The sequence below is a fragment of the Catharus ustulatus genome, chromosome 6 (genome assembly GCF_009819885.2).
Source record: "Catharus ustulatus isolate bCatUst1 chromosome 6, bCatUst1.pri.v2, whole genome shotgun sequence".
NCBI lineage: Eukaryota > Metazoa > Chordata > Aves > Passeriformes > Turdidae > Catharus > Catharus ustulatus.
The window spans coordinates 45,184,454-45,203,340 of NC_046226.1; the positions used below are offsets into that span (position 1 = coordinate 45,184,454).

The 18,887-nt window shown below is 43.0% G+C and overlaps 1 protein-coding gene across 2 annotated transcripts in view; it reads right to left on the reverse strand.

The window, feature by feature from the left end:
• LRP5 (LDL receptor related protein 5) overlaps positions 1 to 18,887 on the reverse strand; it is a 137,345-nt gene that overhangs the window by 90,226 nt on the left and 28,232 nt on the right. For both annotated transcript variants that reach the window (XM_033062751.1, XM_033062753.2), the window contains exons 2-3: positions 17,083 to 17,479; positions 1,850 to 2,047 (exon numbers count right to left, since the gene is read on the reverse strand). In XM_033062751.1, the coding sequence (XP_032918642.1) occupies positions 1,850 to 2,047; positions 17,083 to 17,479 (595 nt within the window). The remainder of the gene's footprint in view (positions 1 to 1,849; positions 2,048 to 17,082; positions 17,480 to 18,887) is intronic.

Below are 18,887 nucleotides of genomic sequence, written 5' to 3' on the forward strand. Positions count from 1 at the left end.
TGAAACTTGTTTGCTCCATGTTTAAGGAACAGAAACTACTTCTGAAGTTACCATTGAGTCTGGCCCTTACTGAAGTACATCTAACACCAGAATCTAGGAGTCCCAACTTCACAGATGTCTGTTTCAACACGGATCAATGGAATGGAAAACGGAATAAACAAAAATTTCATTTAAATGGAGTTATGATTAAGATCAATTTTCATGGCATTTTATCAATATCCGTAACACTTTAGGAGTTACTACGTTGGACAATACCTAAAAGTTCACATGCAGTCAGACATCAGGAACTTCCAGAATGTACCCTGTACAGGGATATTCTGACCTGCATCTATATGCTCCAGCAGCTGAGTAAAATGTGCAAGAGTGAGCCAATTTTTTCTTAATGCAAAATACATTATTTTTCCTAAAATATTATTTGATATATGATTCAACAGAAACCTGATTGGGAGGTGAGGCATTGATCTACCACAAAGTGATCTGGACAGATTGCTGGAATTAGTTTATTCAAAGTCTTTCACCCTTTCAGGTGGCCTTTCTCTACCATAAAATGAGCAGAACAGATTTTAGTTGCCAATTGCAACTTCAAGATTTACACACACGTGCAAGTGAAGTCTGTACAATTTGTAAGTGCATGAAATCTGCAGAAACAGCCTGGAAACCTCAAACTCTGCCACTCTCCCCCAAATCAGACAAACATTTTCATGTTGAATTATATGAAAATCTTCCATTCTGTCTACAAACCTGCAGCCAGACTTGGAGCTACCACTGCCTTCCACAAAGGCCTTTTCCCTTGTCTCTACTTGGGACTGTCAGTCAATACTTGTCACTTACTACAATGCCACCATTATCCAGCTCTTTACACAGTGCTCTCAAAGGAACTTCAGAGCGTTTTATAAAGGATGTCAATATTGCTATTGCTCTTTTATGACTGTGAAAAACAGGCATAGAATGCATCTCAGTATAAAAAATTGAAAAAAAGCATGGAAAATGTTTTTTTTGGGGAAGGCATATTATTCTATTACACAGAAATGCGTAAAATAAAGCTCCTCCAACTTTTCAGCAAGGCAAAACAATTTTATTGACACAGGCATTTAAAATGTTATGAAATCATGAAAATTAAAATGCAATTTAAAACTACCTGAAGACCAAAGCCAACAAAGCAGAGATTACTTTGGCAGGACATTTTACTGCATATGACAACTCATCCTTCAGAATCAACACAACTTGCCCGTTGAACACTGCACAGAATTGAAGATGCAATCTCAAATGCCTGTCCTGCTTGAAGTGTCACTTCTCCAGGGCTACAAAAGTCAAAACTTAACAGCACACTTGGACAGCAGTCATCATAAAACTTCCCCACTGTGGTTTCCAGAAAGTTTTAGGAAAATCTGCTTTCTAACTGCTTGTTGTCTGAAACAACCCAAAATTGGTTAATTAACAAGCATGACATAAAGGACATCTGTGGATGGGGCCGTGGCCAAGTGTGTCTTAGTGTGTATTTCTTGCTGGTAAAAAACACGTTAACAATTCCGTAAAATCCCAGTCACAAGTAAAATGTTATCTTGTCAAGGATAAAAATAAGCACCTCCAACTATTTTCAAGACAAGTAAGAGCCTAAAAAAGAAGAGTCCTGCTGTACAAGAAGGCTGTGAACAGTCTATAGTGAAGTACTGATACAAATAGTCTTACTCTTAAAACCAGTTTTATAGCATTTTTGCAAGGCTATTAAGAACAGCATTTTAAAAAAAACCAATAAGGTATTTGCATTATTCTAGACTACTGGGAAAAAAGCCTCAAAATGAACACAGAAAGTGGGAAATAACTTTATTATAGACTAAAGGAAGCTTACCTAAAGGAACCATCCAGATTTGCCCTGTGAATGAAACTCAGTTTTGCGTCAGCCCAGTAAAGTTTCTGCTCGTCGAGATCTATCGTGAGTCCATTTGGCCAATAAATATCGGAATCAACAATAATCTTGCGCATGCTGCTGTCCATTCCTGCCCGCTCTATCCGGGGGGTTTCCCCCCAGTCAGTCCAGTACATGTACCTGAAAGAGACACACACACACAGGTGAAGCCACAGCACATGCTGGGACAGCAGCTCTGCAAAGCCTGTGATGGCACACACACACAGCAGGGTATAGACACCAGTCTTTACTCCCAAAATCTCAACACACTTATTAAAGTAAATCAGACCCCAGGCGCACAGAACACAAATCCTTCATTAAATCATCCCACAAACTTTGCCTCTGTGGAATGTATTTACCATCCTTTCCAATGCTGAGCAGTACCTGATTGTTATAAGCATTTACAACTGAGTACCATCCTTGTGTGGTCAGTTACTACAAGTTAATATCCTAAATTGCATTCTGAAGCGAGTAATTATCTATCCAATCAGGCAATGACCACAGCTTAACCTCCTTTTGCAAATCCATAGAGAAAAAAAAGAATAAAATCAAGTGTTCTGAAAAAATGTGTTTCTGTCAGAAAATAAATCACGAATCCATGAAGACTTGGAACAATTTTCAATTTGTGGATTCTTTTTCCCCCATTCCCATCCACGTCCCAGTTTCCCTGTCAGTCTACCTATGGGCAATTTAAGTAGCTTCAGTAGACATTAACAGCACATACCAATTGGAAAGGACCAGATCAAAGTGTGGCAAATCACACAAAATCTGCAGGGGAAGTTGAGATTGTACAGTGACAAGCGAAGTGGTCTGGGGAGGAGAGGACAGCCAGTTCACAGCTGGTAAACATTACCCAGCATCACATATCCAGCTTGCAAGTTTGACATGCAAACACAGCACAAACAAGCAGCACAGCTGCCTCAGGCTGCTCAGAGAAACAATACTGCTTTCCCTGTGCCATTACATCTGGGGCATGGGTCTGTGTGAGAAAGCCTCTGCCCCGAGGAAACTCTCGCACATAACCAGGTATCTGTGCACTGCAGCCATCACCTCCCCAGGCTCCCCAAACAGATCCACAGGAACACCAGATGGGCACCAGCTGGGCAAGCACACTGAGCCAAGTCCTCCTAACACTGGAGCTCCAGAAAAGCATGGTAGAGAGACATCTACTGAGTGCTGCACAATGCTTAGCCAGATGTTTCATGACCTGGATTATCCCAGACCCACAGCTCCCCTGAAGAAGACAGCACTCACTATGCAATCACAGTAGGAACCATGAAGGAAGTCAATTAATGTGGATTGTGAAAACACACTTATACCAAAAAAAGCTTCATGCTTTATTTTATGAGGAAGAATGCTGTCCACTTCAGGGATGATGCAGGGACTACATTTGTAATTGCTGTCATGTTCCCCTGCAGGGTGGTGTCCCCTCTGCAGTGCAAGATCCTCCTGCAAACTGCAGAGGCTCTGGAGCTGCTTCAGCTGCAGCTGGGGCCATCATTTCAGCCAAGGAGGAACAGGCAGCTCTACAGTTATCACCAGCAAATGTCCCTCACAGCACACTTGACCTTAAAATGCTCTGACTCCATGTGCATCCTCCAGCCCAATTTAGGCAGATCTCCAGTTCCAAGGCAGTCACAGCACCTACACAGCAGCATGTATCACCATGAGCAGTTTACCCCACTAAAGAGGGGAATATAGATAACCATACAGATAGAGACAGACAAATTGCTCACTTGTATCACAATACACATACACCTGTAAGGGTCAAACAAGTTTTCTAGTTGAAATAAAAAACTTCCAGGTGAGTCCTCAGGTTTCTGATAGTTCATATTAGAGTGGCTGAGGCACAATCATGTCCCCAGATGCCTTCCTCAGCTCCAGCAACCAGGACAGACTGCTCCTGAAAAAGCAGCAGCAGGAGCTGAGAGCTGCCCCAGTTCACAGGACAACCTATGAATGTAAATTGCCACTCATTTTGGTTTTCCTTAACAAGTCAGGCTGTAATTTGTGGCAACTCGGACTGTGTGGGGAAGCAGCTATTGACAAACAACTAAAGACAGAGAAAAGCAGACATAAAAAACCTGTCTGCACAGCCAGCTGCTGAATCACACTGTGAAACTGATATGGCCAAATACTCATTTTTCAGCTCAAATCAGTTGTCTGATTCAGCTCATCTGCACTAGCTTGCACCACCTGCATCCAACTCTACAGGAAAAAAGACAGACAAAAGATAGACTGTTGAATGAAGAAAAACGTGGCTATTAGAAGTGACTTTGGGCCATATCATGTGGCTATTGAAATGTGTAAGTGCAGACTAAAAAAGAAGCTTAGACCAAAATGAAAAATCCCATTAAAGTTACCTAAAAGTAAAAACAAAGGAGACAAAACTAGCTAAGTCCTATTAAAAGTTTAAAACATGTTAAAGGAATAAAAAACATCCCCTAAATTATCATGGAACCAAATTCCTCTCCTCAAGCCTTCCATTAACACTTCAGCCTGAACTCTCAATGCATTCAGATGAAGGAAAAAAAAATCTGTAAACCAAAGAGCCCTCATGGCTTTTCTATGATATCATAGGAGCTCCAACTCAAGAGCCTTTTCCCAAAAAAATAGTGTTGTTTAACTTCATAGGTGATGTGTGTTTACCCTTGGCCTCACAGAGACTGCTGTACCAAAGCAGTACTTTCAAATTCACACAAAAGTTGTCATAGGAAAACTGCATCTCTACATTTCAGCTCTTTATCAGGCACCAAGCTCAATGTTATTCAAAGGTTTCATACTATGGTTAGTGAAGTAACTGCACCACAAAGGAAGGGTTAGCAGGATGAAGGTGCACTTGGACAACAGGGAGAACAATCTAATGCAGGCAGCCTCCTTGCAAAGTACTTCTCTCTCAGCTGGACTTTTTTAAAGCAACAGACCCTGCCACCACTTTGTCCTGACTAGAGGGTGTCTCTGCAATCCCACAGGCATCATGAAGCTAATCTTCTCAGTGAACTCTTCAGAGTACACTGAGCCACTGCAGTAATCAAACACCTAAAGGGGTAAAGGTTTCCTTCCCTACACAGAGTCCCCACGGTCCATCACAGAAGCACACCCCAAGCCAAGGGATGGCAAATACAACTTTTGCCTCATTTTCAAAGAGATTTCCATCTTTTCATCAGGCAGCAGGTGCTGAATTGCCATGAATTTGCTCTGGTTTGGGGATTTCCCAGCACGTCAAGTCCCTGAATTGGCAGTTTGGAAACCAATGTAAGAAGCTGCTCCTAAAGCAGGACTGATCTCTGGTCCAAGTGAGCCCATTTAAAGCCATACCACTGCCAAATGGAGCACTTCTTCCCTGGTGTTGACATCAGCATTCTACAAGGAAAAAAAATGAGAAACCCAAAACCTTTCAGGTACCTTAGCAAGTAATCACTCTCACCAATACTCCTGCAGCAGTGGTGCTTAGGCAGAAGGAGCAAATAAAGGCAGCAACCAGCCAGCTGAAGCCTCCTGTGAAACTTGCCCAGAGAATGAGGCACTTCTCATCAACTCCCCCATGGCAAGTCACTCACCTTTGACTCTACAATTAGCTAGGGCAGTCCTTTCCATCTGTCTTCTTCCATCCTAACATCTAGGCTCTTTTTGGCAACACAAGGCACAACACAGCACTGGACATGAGACTCTAACAGGCCATAAAATGTCATATTTTAACTGCACGTGAGGGATTTTGAAGAATGCGCCGTGTCAAGTTTTCCCTTTTTTTGGTCCTCCTCTATACTAAGTGACAAAGCTAGCTCAAATCAAGTTAAAAATACAATGTCCTGGCTGGAACACAGAGCTACCTGAAGACAGAAATTCTTTTGCACAAGTTATAAATCCTAGAGAGAAGAAACATCCATGGTTATTATGGAAAGAATGACAGAAGCTCAGCTAAACCAGCATTGCAAACTTAATTGGAACAGTAACAAGAGAAAATTTTGGGGCAGCAGGAAAGCTTGTGATGAAAAGAAAGACAGAGGTTAACTACCCTTGAAATAACCCATGGTTCTGATTAAAAATATTAGTCTCCTGTCAAAAGTAATGAAATCTGCTTGCAATAGATGATTCATCACAGAAAGAGTAATACAGGTAAAACAGTGGAGGAATTAAAGACTTTAGTAATGTCCTCAAGTAATCATTAGGCCTTAGAGCTTTCATCTTCCCAATGCCTCCAGTTAACAGGATCAATTCTTTCACAAAGAGCAGACACTTTCGATTGGAGCTTTATGGACAAGGGAAAAAGCTCCAAGTGGCTTCTCAGAGAAAGAAATAAGTCTGCATGCTTTAACAGTTTATATGTAGGAACTGATTTGATTCATCCTGATTTAAATTATCAAGGAGCCTGAACTGACATACTATTCCTGTAGGGGGAAAAAAACAGGCTTTCTAAACTTATTTTTTAAAGAATGTTCAAGAATCCACATCTCTTATGGACCTCAATAAAAAAATAAAAAAGCACTTTCAAACAGTCAAGACATCATCAATGTTTCTGGGACAAATAACGATTCAGGACTCGCTTTTTTGTTTTTCAAATAGAACCTATTCTCCACGTGTCCAGTATATAAACAATCCCTATTATTTTCAGTTCATAATTTTAAAAACCCCCAGTATTTAGGCCAGATAACATTTCAGAAAAATAAGTAGACTAAGCAAAGAATCTCAGTCTGGTACTACCTGTGCTATTATGCCTCCCAGTTTTTGAAGCCAGCTAAAAAGATGCACACTGAATAACAATGAGGAGCCTAAGGCAAGCATTTGGGTAGTTTTTTGTTTGGTTGATTTTCTTGGTGGTGGTGGTGTTTTTAAATGTAAATTACAGAGTTTTAAATGCCCCAGGGCCAGGGCACACCATAGCAATTGTAAGAAACTAAAAATATCAAAACCAGTATCTCTGTACACATTAGATCGATCACATTTTAGGACTGAGATCTGGCATCCGAGGAGTTTTATATCCTGCTTGCATTGCAACAGGTCAATAAAAGTCTAACAGCACTGAGGCTGTAAAAGGAAATGAAAACATGAATTCCTAAAGAGCTAATGAGATGGAAAAAAAGCCCTTGTGAGCGAAATTCACAGCTAGGCAGCTATCACAAATCAATACTCTAAAAAAAAAAAAAAAAACTCTACAGATGCTCTAAACAAAAAGCAGACCTTGAGCAAACTTGTGGGTTACTTTATCTAGCTCTTCAGAGATGATTAAGTGTCTTTCCCAATCACAGGTTTTAAACCTTAACTCCAGCCTTAACTCCAGACTTTCAAGGGAGAAAAGAAAGAGGGGCAGGGTGAAAAAGGCTAACATAAAATAATAATTTCACAGCACTTGCACCAGTTCTGTCCCTAAACCAAACTGCACTTTGCCACACCAAAGAAACGAGCTGGAACAAAGTAGAGCAAAACCCAAAGCTCCACCAAAGCTATGATGTAAATGTGTATTCCCTCCTGAGCACAAAGCCAACAGTCCATCCAGCCCAGCAGCCAGGAGCACCAGACCCAAAAGAGTACATACAATCCAGCTACTGCTCTATGTGTAAGCACAGGAGCTGCAAGCTTCACAAACAAGCTTTCCAGTCAGAACTTACAGTAATTTCACAACTATAAGGCGCACCCTTTTGACTAAAATCTCCCCCCAAAACCGGAAGTGCGCCTTATAGTCCGGTGCGCCTTATCTGATCTACAAAGTTGCGACAGTTGCCACCCCGGAAGTGAGAGCCCGCCGGCTTCGGGGCCTCCCCCGTGCGGGGCGGGTCCGCCGGCATCGGGGCCTCCCCCGCGCGGGGCCGTCCCGCCGGCATCGGGGCCGCCCCCGCGCGGGGCGGACCCGCCGGCTTCGGGGCCGCCCCCGCGCGGGGCGGACCCGCCGGCATCGGGGCCTCCCCCGCGCGGGGCGGACCCGCCGGCATCGGGGCCTCCCCCGCGCGGGGCGGACCCGCCGGCATCGGGGCCTCCCCCGCGCGGGGCGGACCCGCCGGCATCGGGGCCTCCCCGCCGGCTTCGGGGCCGCCCCCGCGCGGGGCGGACCCGCCGGCATCGGGGCCTCCCCACCGGCATCGGGGCCTCCCCCGCGCAGGGCCGTCCCGCCGGCTTCGGGGCCACCCCCACGCGGGGCCGGCCCGCCGACATTGGGACGGCTCCCTTGCGGGGGGCATTAAAGCCGCAGGAATCGGATCGGCTGCTGCGCGGGGGGGGCGAAAGCCGCAGGGATCGGATCGGCTGCTGCGCGGGCGGGGCGAAAGCCCCCGGAATCACGGCGGCCGCCGCGCGGGGGGGGCGAAAGCCCCCGGAATCACGGCGGTCGCCGCGCGGGCGGGGCGAAAGCCCCCGGAATCACGGCGGTCGCCGCGCGGGCGGGGCAAAAGCCCCCGGAATCACGGCGGTCGCCGCGCGGGCGGGGCGAAAACCCCCGGAATCACCGCGGCCGCCGTGCAGAGAGGGGGAAAGCCGCCAGAATCGGAGCGGCTGCCACGCGGGGAGGGGGCAAGCAGCTGGAATCGGGGCAGCGGCGGCACGGGGCAAGCCTGCCGGCATTGGGTCACCCGGAGCGCCAGGGAACTCCCGGAACAGCGGGGCCCTGGGGATGCTGCACGGAGCGGCGGTGGGCATAGCCCGGCCCTGCCGGGTACAGGCAGGCCCGGGAGCCAATGGCTGCTGGGTTGAGGCGGGGCCTCGGCCAGCAAGCGCGCGGGAGGAGCTGGGGGCGGAGCCTCGCTGCAAAAAAAAACCCGGTGCGCCTTATAGACCGGTGCGCCTTATCTGATCTACAAAGTTGCAAAATGTGCCGGCTCCCGGGGGGTGCGCCTTATAGTCCAGTGCGCCTTATGGTCGTGAAATTACTGTAATTAAAAGCAATTCAACTGCAGTCAGTAAGTCACTGGGTTTTGGCATATAAATCATCACATTGAATCAGGGCTTAAATGGTGCTTCCCTCCTATCAGAAGAAAAAACACCTTGCAAAAACAAACAGATTTTGAAGTTGGCAAACTGCACCCCAGTGGGGTTTTTGGTTGGCTTTGTTTTGGGGTGGTTTCTTTTGGTTGGCTGGTTTGTTTTCTTTCCCCTGTTAAACTCATTTTAAAATTCCAGGTGCAGGAGCAAAACCAGGATGAAGACCGTATTTCCCCTCAGTTTTAAAGCTGCAGGTCATCTCTTATTTCCTGGTGCTTCATGTCTCTTGTCATCATTTTCACAAAGATTAGAAATCAGGGCTGTGCCCTCCAAGAGCAGTTGATCAGCCATCTGAGCTGGAAGGTATCACAGACATAATAAAAAGCAGCCAACATTGCCCAAACACTTTTTCCATCTCCCAAAATGCACTACAGTTGCCAAACCTTACATAACCTGCTTACACAAAAGGGGCCAGTAGTACACATGATATAAATCAGTACAAACCTCTCCAATTCCAACAATGCTCTCGAACTTATACAAGCCCACGGCACAAAACAGGAGTTTACAGGAAATTGCATGAAGTTCAGATTCCTGCACATTTAAAACTTACTTCCCCCATCCCACCTTTAAAGCTACAAAAACTCCACTGTGAAATTAAATACCCCAACTGTTTACAGAAGAAAAGAATGTCTATCTCGCATAGCATTAAGTTGCAAATTGCTTACTCAAATTACCTTTTCTTTTTCTTTTTTTTTTTTTTTCCAAGCATTGAATTTTGAGACCTGGATGTTCTTGACAAAATCATTACATCAAACCCAAAAATATGCCACAGCAGGTAATCATTACAACTAATCACATTGTATTCAAAAATGTGTGCAAGCAAACAAAACCCTAGAGAACCAGCCTTCTCCACTACAATGTCTTTTATTCTGATTTATTCTTTTAAAACATACAGAGATGAGATGACCTCTGTGGCTCTGTGATGGACTCACACCAGCACATGCATGTTTCTCTCCTGCTGAGGAGCCCAGGACTGGGCACAGCACTTCAAGGGGTGTTTCACCAGCCCTGAGCAGAGAGGGAGGTTCCTGATCTGATGGCAGCACTCCTCCTGATGAAGCCCAGGAGTGCTGCTGGCTTTCCTGACAGCAAGGGCATAATGCTGTCTCATATTCAGTCCATTGACCTCAGGTCCCCTTCCTCTTTTACAAAATGTGATTTATTTTAGGAATGGGGAAAATAGTCCAAATCTCACCACATTCAACCCATTTTAAGACACACTGCAGGCACTCAAAATTCAGGATATCCTTGTACGAAACAGTGCAGAATGAACTGCTGACTCTCCATCACCTTGTGAGCTAGACCCAATCATACCTTAACTACATCTGCCCAAAATTAAACCTAGATTTCTTCCTCTCTCCATAAGGAAACACTGAATTTAAACATACTGGGACAGTCAAAATAATTGCATGTACACAGTGTACTGACTTAGTGGAAGATGGGGTGCACCAAATGTATTGAAGAACAGCAATCCAACTGTGTAAAAATCAGCTGCTGGTGGCTCTCTTACCCACAGGTCTCACAACTGCTCTTAAACATTTAGCTCAAACCAATACATTTTATGTTTCCCCATGCTGATGCACTTTAACTTAATGTTTAGGGAAAGGTGCACTCCAACTACAGACAGGAATTTGTCAAGGCATGCAACTTCAGCATGTTCATTTGCACCCTTGTAATTTCAAACACAATAACAAACAAAACCCTGAAAACACCCTGGTTACATGGAAAAATTCCTACTTCAGTTTCTACTAATGTTTAATTTTACATGGAAAAAGAAAATCAGAAACATGTTTGAGTTAAACCAAAGCAACTCCTTCATGACAAGCAGAACAGTGGCATTCCAGCCAGACCAACATGTTGTATGTCGATGTTATGATCTCCACATAGGGCAGCTAAAAAATGCACCCAATTAAGCCATCTAATCAAAGAGCTTCCATCACCTCTTTGGTCCCAGAGCACTCCTGACTTCACCCAGAAACCACTGCAACACACACTGGCACTGTGACAACTCGAGCCATCCTGTTGTTGCTTCTGTTCCCTCGAGAAATAGTGTAGAAATTTAGAAGATAAGAATACAATTCCCAAACTTAATAAGACTAAATGTATACATGGCAAAGAAGTATCAGTCTCCAGGATGCAGGATAGGAGGAACCACAGAATCCGTAGCAAAAGAAAAGTGCAAACAGGGGAGGGAGTTCAATGGGGTTTTTCAGGAAGTCTACACCTTTCCACCTCTTTCCCATGCAATTTAGGGAGATATCTCTGAACAGAGATGCTCTCAAATGAAGCAAAAGGTCTTTGAACAATATATGCCCTTTAGTCATACCTATGAGCAGGAAAGGGAAGAAATAAGCAGAGGAGACTAATGAACTATCTAAAGAAAGGCTGTCGCCATCAAGGACAATCATCTGAAAATAAGGGTAAATAACAATTCCCACAAAAACCTCGAGTTTCTTATGCATGAGACTATTTGCAGCTATTTGGAGGCACATATCAAAAGCTTTCCAAGCCCAGAAATTACAGCCACACCAAGATACTGGATATGACTGTGAACCAATTTTACAGTTGAGTACTTTTCTTTCATTTTAAGATAATAATTGTGCTACTCATATATTACAGAGTTTCAAATAACTAACCAAAAGCTTCAAAATAATTTTATACTTGCAATTAATTACTAACTAGAAGCACACAGGATATAAACTAATCTCTAGCTTTCAGGCAGCAATAAGCATGTTTCACTCAAAACCCGGGCATCTTGTGCATTTTAACCAAGCAGCCATGAGTTAGGGTTTCTAAAAAGCACAGTCTTTACTCAGAGGATGTTTCTTGCTTTTCTTCTCCACCACTTGCAACAGTCACAAGCTTTTCTTCAGTATTCCCTCTCCTCTCAACTATTCCAAAGGAGATTTAAGACCAGAAGATACAGCGCTCAAAAGATGTCATCATTCACACTTATTTGTATCAAAAGCCTCAGAGTGCTGCAGCTCATACAGATCCCAATAATTCCACACAGCAGGCCAACATGCTTAACCTTTAGCACCCGCCATGCTGCTGTGTGGGACCAAGGTCCTGGTGAATCATCACTAAACACCTCTGCAGTTTGAAGTGCTGATATAAACACAGTTGTGAGTTAGAGCAGCTCCAGGTCTGGTTCTTGGCTTTGCTGTGACACTGAGGAAACACTGGATTAACAACCAGGCATGTCTGAGGCTTTTAATTTTAGGCTCTGAACTGAAGGCTTTCTAATTGTGATAGCCGTCCCTTCTATATCCATTTCTTAATATCCCATTTGGTGCATTCATCATCTAATCCTTCCCTCGGTGCCAAATATACTTTAGGCCAATGACAGCCAGTGCTTGCAGATTTTGGCTAATTTGCCATAAGCAACCTGAGGCAATGGCTAAGCTAGGCTGTGGTACACACACCCTTAATGCTGTTCAGACATGATTAGACTTGTTTTAATCTCTAAACTAATAGCCATTCTGCAGAATGCCAAAAGAGATTATTTATTTTTAGTACTTACTAGGTTTTTTTCTTATAGCTGCAGTCTAATTTGTATCTTACTTCCTTGCCCTGAAGCTTTGCTATTCCAAAAGGGGAAGATTGCTCCATAAATGAAGCCAGCTACTGTGGTGGTCCACTGGCACCAGCGCTGCCTCTGCCCAGCAGCCCCACACCATGCCATGGAAGACGTTTTGAGAATTAAAATGAGGAAGGAAATGTAGACAGCAGTTTGCAGCTTTCCTTCAGCCAGTCAAACCAGTTCAAAAGCCCTTATTCTCCTCTTTCACGAACACCATTTCTACAGATCCCACCAGAGGTATCAGGCCAGATCAGGTATGGCAAATCCAACAACCCCAGTGACTACACCAAGTGATAACTGTGGTTATACCCACACCAAAAAACCCACAAGACAGCACACCTTTTCTTGAGGCAAGCAATTTTTATCTTTTCATAAAATAATCATTTCAGAGACATTTCACAGATGTCTCATTTAGCTCTTTGTGCCTCAGCAGACAGAGGGGGCAGAAATTTCTCAAGCATTATTGTCCACTGAGTGAGCCAAGCTGTAGAAAATACAACCTGAACCTGGAGAGGAAGCTCCCTCCAGAAGGCAACACAGCAGCCATCACACAAGTAGGAACAAATTCAAGATTTATATTAACCAGAGTAAATATCTCCAATACATTGTAGACTTTAATAATGTGAACTAACTACTTCATTAAGCACTTAGTGAAAATCAGATATGAGAATTATGGATATGCTACAGACCCTCAGAATCAGAGCCCTGTGTTACAGGAGAAGGTAGCAAGCCTTGAGATTTTTATGTCATAGATTTAATGACCCTTGTCAACACACATTCTAGGGTGTTCAGATCTAAGACCTTTGCTACAGGACTGAGAATTAAATTATTTGTTTTGGCTACTCATTCATGCATTCTTTAGAAGACTTCTTTTCAGGAAACTGAAGTTTTCTTGCTATGACACATGATAAAAACCTGGTTTTCAAATAACTTCCTCCTTCTTCAGACAATGTTCATGACACTTAAGTTCTTTGCACTGCATTGCAGTGAATTTGAGCTACCTCTTTTAGCTAGGCTCTTTACATACAATAAACTCAGCTTTGTCAGAAGTTGCTATCCTGAAAACATGTAAATACTTATGCCATGGCTGTAAACTAAGCATTAATAACACCAACACTACTAAATCCCAATCAGCAGTCTACCTATCAAGAATGTACATAAATGCTTATGTTCTACCAAGAATTTAAGCCTAATGTCCTCTATTATATAGTCAGCTTAACATAATCTAGAGCAGGACTGGGATTTAAATGTTCAAAACAAAGCCATCAGCAAACTTGCAGAAAAATGTTTTGTACTCTCCTCAGTCTTCTTAGTTTATCCTTCATTTCAGGGAAAAATAACTGGATTATCACATATTCTGCTTCCTTTAATTCCTAGAATACCCAGTGGTTCCAGCAGGAAAGTTTTAACGTGTATTGGAAAGAATGACATTACACATTAAGCCGACTCCTGTTAATTATGATACACTTTCAGAGTATCAGAATACCTTGTACAATTAATGATTTTCATTAGCTCTGAGAAGAGAGACCTCCATATAAGCTTTAAGCATCTCAGATTGCTTTTATAAAAAGAAATTTTAGGAATGCACTGAATGATTGTTAGAGCAGAGGAATCTCTTTCTCAGTCATAACCTTGAGAGAATCACTGCCTTTAGAGAAGGAAGATAAGCTGAGTGTGCAAAAGATGCAGCCCTCTCTGAAAATGTCACCACACACAATCATCTCGCTTACTACTTAGGTAGCCCAACAGAACACCTGAAAACCCATACTCCTGAATGCCAATTGGTAATCACAGGAAAACAGGCTTCAAAAGGAAACCCCAGCAGTCAACTTAGCCCCTCTCACATGTCCTAAGGCTTGGTCACTACATTTCTGATGTTCCTGAGAGATGATGACTGTATATTCAATATGTTCTCCGTTCTCTCAAAGCTAGTCTATGTCTTGAAGAATTGCACTCAAAATGGACTAAAACCCACTTATTAAGCAAAGACCACTCTGGGCATAACACCCTACTGCAGACACCCCAACACAGTCCTGCATCCACCTCTGCCTTACTAAAGCTAAGAGACAAGAGAAGGTGTCACCATTCTGCACAACAACATGTTATTTTCTCAAGGGAGAGAAATTAGATTCGTCTTACTTGGAGCATTCTAGACAAACCCATGTTCGGGTGCCAATAGCATCAGCTAAGCATTTGCAAACTGCTTATTTGTCCCATTTTGCTTCTGGAAACTGAAGTTGACTAATGAAGTTTCCTTCCCCATTTTCTAAGCTTCCCACCCACACTTCTCTAGTAGAAGCTGCTAAAAGGACAAAATCACATCTGTGGAATGGAAATCCTTCCAAACTGAAAGCAAATGACTAGCCACTGACAGATTGCCTCAACCAGTTTTAAGAATCCTAGTCTGAACTTTATCAGATTTCATGATCCAGAAAAAACCCCACAAACTTACTCAGGTGCTCTGATCTATGTTTTGACAGTTGTAGGAACACTGTTAGCCACCTGATTCCAAAAACTTACTAACAAAAAGACAAATAAAAAGGTATTAAATGGTTCATTTCTCCACTGTCACCCACTTTTCCTCCCTTGAGAATACCTGAAACAAGAAACATACAGTTCTATGGGAGCTCAACCCCAGAGTCTGCTGTGTCAAAATCAAATGTCATAATCACAATTTCACAGGTGCACCTAGCAAATATTTCAGAACTACCAGGTGAAAAGAAGTGATTGTAAAAGCAAACCTGAATGATTTATTCCAGAAATACACGTGACGCCTGATTTTTTAAATTTTCTTTTAAGTTTAATAGATAAGTTTTTCAGGCAAACTGAATTAAATCAACACTTGATTCAATACTGAGAGAATCAGCCAAAAGGCAAGGAACTACATCCATTTACAAGAAGCAAACCTGGCACTGGCATTTCATGCAAAGTGCTATACAACTCTCTAATCCACAGCACCATGAAATACTCAATTTAACATCACATTCTCTCTTGAAATATACTACTGAACTCTACATCTAATTAATCAACATTAATTAATTAATTCTGCAAAGATTGCTTGCTGTCAGGAAACAACAAGATTCCTGTTAATTGATTAAAACACCTCTATACAACATTTTGCTGTGGGGAGAATTCCTTTCACCTAAAGGCATCTGTAAGGAAGGCAGGATTGAGAGGATAAGGACCTCTCTGGAAAAGTCCTTTGGCCCAGAGTCATTCCACTTCCCTTTTTGCTGGTAATGGCTGTACCTTTCCAACCATTGTCTAAAGGATACAGGCAGCTCCAGCATTTGACGTGTCAACAAAACTAAGGATTTTGTTTCTTTGGGTACACACAGTTTCATTTAGCCTTTGTATGCCCTTTATGTATTAATCATAAATGTACCTGTAACTCCTCACATTCATCCGGAAAATCTTACTCAGGAAACACTGCAAAAACAACCAAAGTTCCAGCCTGTGCATGGAAGGCGCTGACACGGTGATCTTGAGTTGCCCTCTGTTGCCCAGTTTCCATTTTCACTTCTCACTCACTTGAAGCAGGTAGTTTCTCAAGAAACATTCCATCTCACAGAGCAGGATAACCACCAAATACTTTATTTTTATGGTTTATACTAAGCCCTTGCATTAACTCAGCATCATTTTTCAAAGAGGCCAGACTCAGTGAAAATATCAGTTAATGCCAGATTTTCCTACAGATGAGAAACCTCTGTGTACCTTGGAGGAAGATAAAGTGAACTCTGAGAAGGTACTGTGAAAATGGCAGCAGATCAGTGGCAAACCAGCTAACCTGTGTGGATCTGTGCACACAAGAGAAATGCCCTTCACTTCTCTTTCCTCGTCTTCACGAGGGTCCATCTAGCACAGCACATCTTCAGTCATCACTGCAATAAATGCCAGCCCCAAAGGACACAACACCAGCACTGCTTGTGCACAGGGAGAGCAAACAGCACACGTGAAACCCTGGGGAGGACTGAAGAGGGAGGCAGGAACCATACACATACACAAGTGTTTTTAAGTGCTCTATAAGTTACACATGCAGCCTGCACTCTGGCTACCTCTTTGCATGGTCACTTCACAGCATGGAGAATCCAGTTTCACCTGGATTCTTTCCTTGCTGGCACAAACATTATTATCCAACATCATAATTAAAAAATATCCTGATTTTGTTTACCAGAGCATAGCAAGTGAGAGCTCCAATTTCAACGCATGCAGACTTGCACATGCTGCTGCCTACATTAAATAGACATCACATATAAAATCAAAGTTAACTTACCAGACAAGATGACTGAGAAAATCATAATAATAATAATAATAAAATGCTTGGAAAATTAATTACTTTTCCAAAGTGCAGCAGGATAAGCCAGGTAATTATACCGGTGGAATATTTGGCTTGGCACCTAAGAACCAGCTGTACTTTTCTTTTTGGCTCAAGGTCTGGGCAGCCATTTCTTGCCACAAAATATTTAAGTTCAAACATATGTTCAGTTACAGATCTTGAGAAAAATACCTCGGGAAAATGCAAAGTGAAACAAAAGGGTATGTGTTCCTTTTCTTTTCAGAACTAAAAACTCAACACAAATCACCACGGTATCCATTTAAGCATTTAAGCTAAATTAATATTTACCCATGAGCCGGATCCAAAGCTATTGCCCTGGGCTGATCAAGGTCTTGCCAGAAGAGGACTTTTCTAGATGTTCCATTGAGATTAGCTACTTCTATCCTATTGGTTTCTGAATCCGTCCAATAAAGTTTTTTCCCAATCCAATCACACGCCAGGCCGTCCGGGGAAACCAGACCAGAAATGATGACATTCTGCACCACATTCCCAGTTTGGTTAATGTAAGTTTGCTTGATGGCTTCTTCACTCACATCTGTCCAGAAAACGATGCCCTGTGAATACTGGAAGTCGACCGCAGCAGCGTCCTCTAAGCCACTGACCACCACAGTGGACTCCAGCTTCGTGCCGCCGGCGTCCACGAGCCGAACGTCCCGCCGGTTGGCAAACAGCAGGAAAGGAGATGCTGCAAAAGGAAAAAATGAAAACATATTAACATTACAGGCATCTACAGATGTCCAAGAGCCGACTCTGTGTGTGGCAGAGAAGGATTCCTTCTCCCAGAGCAGCAGGGCAGGGAGTACAGAAGTGTCGCAGTATCTGAAAACCTCGTCCTTCCCTATGTCAGGTGTAAAAGAGAAATGGAAGAGCAGGCCCAACTATTTATCTGTGGGATGTGAACAGAATCTTCCACACAGTTAGGAGTTCAAATCAAGATCTTTCAACAACACCTTCTGTCTGTTGCTCTAACAGCAGACAAATTAGGATAAATTAAATCTTCATGGTTTAGAAGCTTGCTTCAACCAGCTGAATTAGTAACAACACACAGAAAGCAAGCTCTGATGCCTTTTACTAGCAGGCTGAAAGCCAACAGCACTAACACAACACCCTGAAATGCTCCTACCAAGCGCCCTCCCAAATGGCAAAAGTTGTGATAGTTTCAGAACTCCCGTCTCCTCTCCTGCACCACAGCAAGAGAAATTCAAGACAGATTTGAAGGCAGACAATGACATGGGTTGTGGGTGTTTGTGCAGACTGCTGTTAGCTGAAAGAGGCAGTGAGAGCAAAAGGACAAAGGCTTCCCAGCTTCCCCAATTTTTCTAACTCAAGCAGTAGCTGCTGGAGCTCTACACCAGTCACTGCTGAGTCCCAGCTTCATGTGCAACCATTTCATTCAACCTGCTGCCTTCAATGCACAGTCAGTGCAGGTCCAATCACCTGCCACTCAAGAACAACACATACTATAGAGCAGCACATATATATACATCTCCTCTGGTTCAAGCCTGTCATATAAATACCTTTAGTTTTAAATTCATGTTATTGCATGTAATATATGAGTTACTTCTTGTTACTGTCTTTCAGATTCAATTCCTCCTGCACTTTTTAAAAAGGAAGACAGTTTATACAGTGTCTGAATTGCAGGTCTGCAATGCTGGCAGCCCTGTCAGATGCTAATGCCCTGCCTGTGAATTCTGGCTCTGGCTACATTGTCACTGGAGAGCGTGTGCCTCTGCACATCCTTGATAACAGCTAACATGTTTATGGGCAAACCAAGGACCTCAGTCAGAATATACAACTCAACTTCAGATGAACTCAAAAACATGCCTAAAAATGTAGAGTTTTTATTATTATTCTCCCTGGTCTTTTTTTCTCCCCCTAAGTCAGGAAAGAGATTGTTTTATTTTGCTTTTTGAAGGAACAGTATCCTGATGCAATTCACATCACCTGGTGGTTTTAGTGAGGGTCTTGAACACAAAGAGAACCAATTGTTATCATTAATGTTTGACTGAAGATGTAGTATCTTTGTTCTCTACAATATTTAACTCAAGAAAGTTTATACAGCTTGAGGAGAGTTACTTTTTAAGAAATGAAGT